Genomic DNA, 3,137 nt, shown 5'->3' on the forward strand with positions numbered 1-3,137 from the left:
AAATATTAGGTGTGTCCCGCGCGCTCATATGACCTTATGCAGTTGCGAGCGCCGTAAAACACTTTACAAAAACAAAAAGAAACAAATCTGTGGTAGCCCATCAGTGTGTTGTTTACAGGCAGGTGAAAGGTGCCGCTGGTTTGTTCTACTTGTTTACTTGCCCCCTTTTGTTTCTCTTTGTCTTGTTTTTTTCTCATGACTTTACCGCTGAGTGTTGTGTGGATGTGCTTCTTTTGACTAAAACGTATTGTTTCATTTTCTTGCCTTTTCTGCTCTCTAGATGGCTGTTATTGTGTCAATGCGCTTCTCTTTACTCAAAACTAAAACTATGTATGCAGTGCTGCCCATCATTACGAATAAGGCGGAATCATTACGATTTTTATTAAGTTTTACGAAAATACGATTGTGATACCCCGGATTGTGGGTGGTTGGCGGGTGCTGTGGGGTCGTTTGGTCCTTCTTTCCTATCAAACATCTATCGTCCTTATCTCCTCTCCTTTTTTATGTTTGTTACTCTCTTGTAACACTTTTAATCTTCTGGCGCTCATATGACCTAATGCAGTTGCGAGCACCGTAAAACCTCTACTAAAACAAAACAAATATCCCTGATTACGATTTTTAACAAAGTTTTGGCTACCACAAACCAATGCCTAGTGAATAAGGGGAGAAAAATTACCAGACCCTGACAGTGTACGTCAGTACGTCAGGGGCAGCTATCTAACTCTAACATGTGGGTGGTTGGCGGGTGCTCTGGTGTGGTTTGCTCCTTCTTTCCTCTCAAACATCTATCGTCCTTATCTCTCCTCCTTCTTTTTTATGTTTGTTACTCTCTTGTAACACCTCTAAACTTCTGGCGCTCATATGACCATATATTGCAGTTGCGAGCGCCGTAAAACCTCTACTAAAACAAACAAACAAAAACTCTAGCATCCTCTCTGCTCTGAGCCCTTGAAGTTGCTTTGTGCCACTTGACCCTTATAAAAACATTAGACTAAGGCAAACATTAGATTGACAAGGTGTTAACACAATTTCTGTCCTTTTGTGTTTTTGGTGGCAGCCTAGACCAATGAGAATAAAAAAAAAAGGATCATTGTTTTAAACTTGATACAATTATACAATTAGCTATGGTGGGTGCAAGCAGTAACTACCCCCCACCCATCCCTTCCCTCTCATGCACCCTTTTTTTTTTCTTAAGTGGACGATTGCAAGCTCGGCAAAACGTCATTTCTTTTTTTTAAAATCACACCTTTAAGATACATTTACACTTGACTACTACACCCCTGTCCCTGACACCCAATGGAGAAAGACTATTTATGATGGCCAGTTTACAACTATTAAAGCCCGATTACTAATTTTCTTGTTGTTGATTACTAAAACATATGCCAGTTGGTGGGCACCCCTGGGTATGTGTCCTCCTACAGTGTCGTCTGGTAACCTCTTGGACATTTTCTCCCTATCTGTGTGTTCGCCTGTCTGTTTGTAGTTCTGTGTGTGTTAACTTGTCTGTTTGTAGTTTAGTTCTGTGTGTGTTAGCCTGTCTGTCTGTAGTTCTGTGTGTGTTAGCCTGTCTGTTTGTAGTTCTGTGTGTGTTAGCCTGTCTGTCTAGTTCTGTGTGTGTTAGCCTGTCTATCTAGTTCTGTATGTGTTAGCCTGTCTATCTAGTTCTGTATGTGTTAGCCTGTCTGTTTGCAGTTCTGTATGTGTTAGCCTGTCTATCTAGTTCTGTATGTGTTAACCTGTCTATCTGTGTGCTGCTCAAGGTAATGCGTGTGTCCCTCTAGAACAAGCACAGGTTTTCCTCTTCATTCAGGCTGTCATTTGTCCATTTTTTTTCAGAAAAGTGAACGTCGGCAGCAACATGCTGTCAAGGAGACGGAGTTCCTGCGACTGAAACGCTCACGACTGGGCGTTGATGACTTTGAGTCCCTCAAGGTCATCGGACGAGGCGCTTTCGGCGAGGTCTGTGTGCTTTATCAGGGTGTGGCAGATTGTTTGGAAAATTGTTTACCCTTATTCAACTTATTGTCAGGAATCATTTTGCTGTTGGTGTATATTGGTTAAATAGTAGATAACCTACTTATTGGAAAAAGGTGTTATTTTGGAGAAAGTGTATTTATAGATAAAGATTGTGGCCCAAAGTGTATTGCAGATTTCACAGTAAGTTCCCACACTTTTCCCACTTTCCAAAAAAATGTTTTATAAAAAAAAAATCAATGTCCAAATAAATATATTGTAAGTTTAAATTAAAGATATGAATAGCGGTATGGTATCATTATTCATTTTTGGTCAGACCCAAAGCTACTCTTTAACTCTTTATCTCCAAGGGGCCATTTTTTGGTACTAAGTCTAAAAATGTCAAAAACGTCACTATACTGGTCACTAAATCAAAACAAGGGAACCTATTTTGATGGTTCTTCATCTTATGAGTGAAATCCTGATAAAAGAGACCTGTTTTCGGCAATTGCCTAATTAGATGTTAAAGTCGCCGTAAAGGAATGTGCACGAGCTGCTGTCAGCGGCTGGCCGGCACAGCGGCTAACCAGCACAGCGGCCAATAGGAGCGGCTTGCCGGAGGTAAAGAGTTAAAAAATGACAAAATTACTATTCGACGTGGATTTGTCTCCTTGGGTAAATGATCAATGTGGATATGTAGCATTTTGTCAAAAAAGTGTGGGGATCTCATAAAGTTAAAGGATAAAAAATCCTATATATAGATTTCATCACACAACAAATATATCAGCTAAGCCTTTCATCATGCTCCCTTGAAGCCCTGCTGGGACCCTGTCCCTTGGCCCTGCTATGCAGCCCCAAAGATCTGTACTTTTATAGAATTATCCTTACTTTTCTGCTTTGTTTGCTTGAAGCACTGATAACACCAAATCAATTAGCACCTTAACATAAGGTCTTACTTACTTTTTATATTACTTTTTGTGGCCTGTGTTACTTTATGGTTTCAAGAGAAGCAAACTTTTTTTGTTTGTTTGTTGTATAGCCTGTTGTATGGTCATATTGTTTTTGTCTTATGTTTCTCTTACCCCTTCTATCCATCTGTCCATCTTTTCCTGGGCCTGTTTCTTCCTCTGTGTCCATCTGATCTCCTGTTGTATGCTCTTGCTGCTGAACTGCCTGGTGGTAGT

General features: G+C 40.4%; 1 protein-coding gene across 1 annotated transcript in view; it reads left to right on the top strand.

The window, feature by feature from the left end:
• Positions 1–3,137, top strand: part of LOC101863624 (serine/threonine-protein kinase 38-like) — a 32,880-nt gene that overhangs the window by 9,058 nt on the left and 20,685 nt on the right. The window contains exon 4 of the mRNA XM_035972857.1: positions 1,837–2,046. Coding sequence (XP_035828750.1) covers positions 1,837–2,046 — 210 coding nt within the window. The remainder of the gene's footprint in view (positions 1–1,836; positions 2,047–3,137) is intronic.

Source organism: Aplysia californica, unplaced genomic scaffold, assembly GCF_000002075.1.
Source record: "Aplysia californica isolate F4 #8 unplaced genomic scaffold, AplCal3.0 scaffold00877, whole genome shotgun sequence".
NCBI classification, from domain to species: Eukaryota; Metazoa; Mollusca; class Gastropoda; order Aplysiida; family Aplysiidae; genus Aplysia; species Aplysia californica.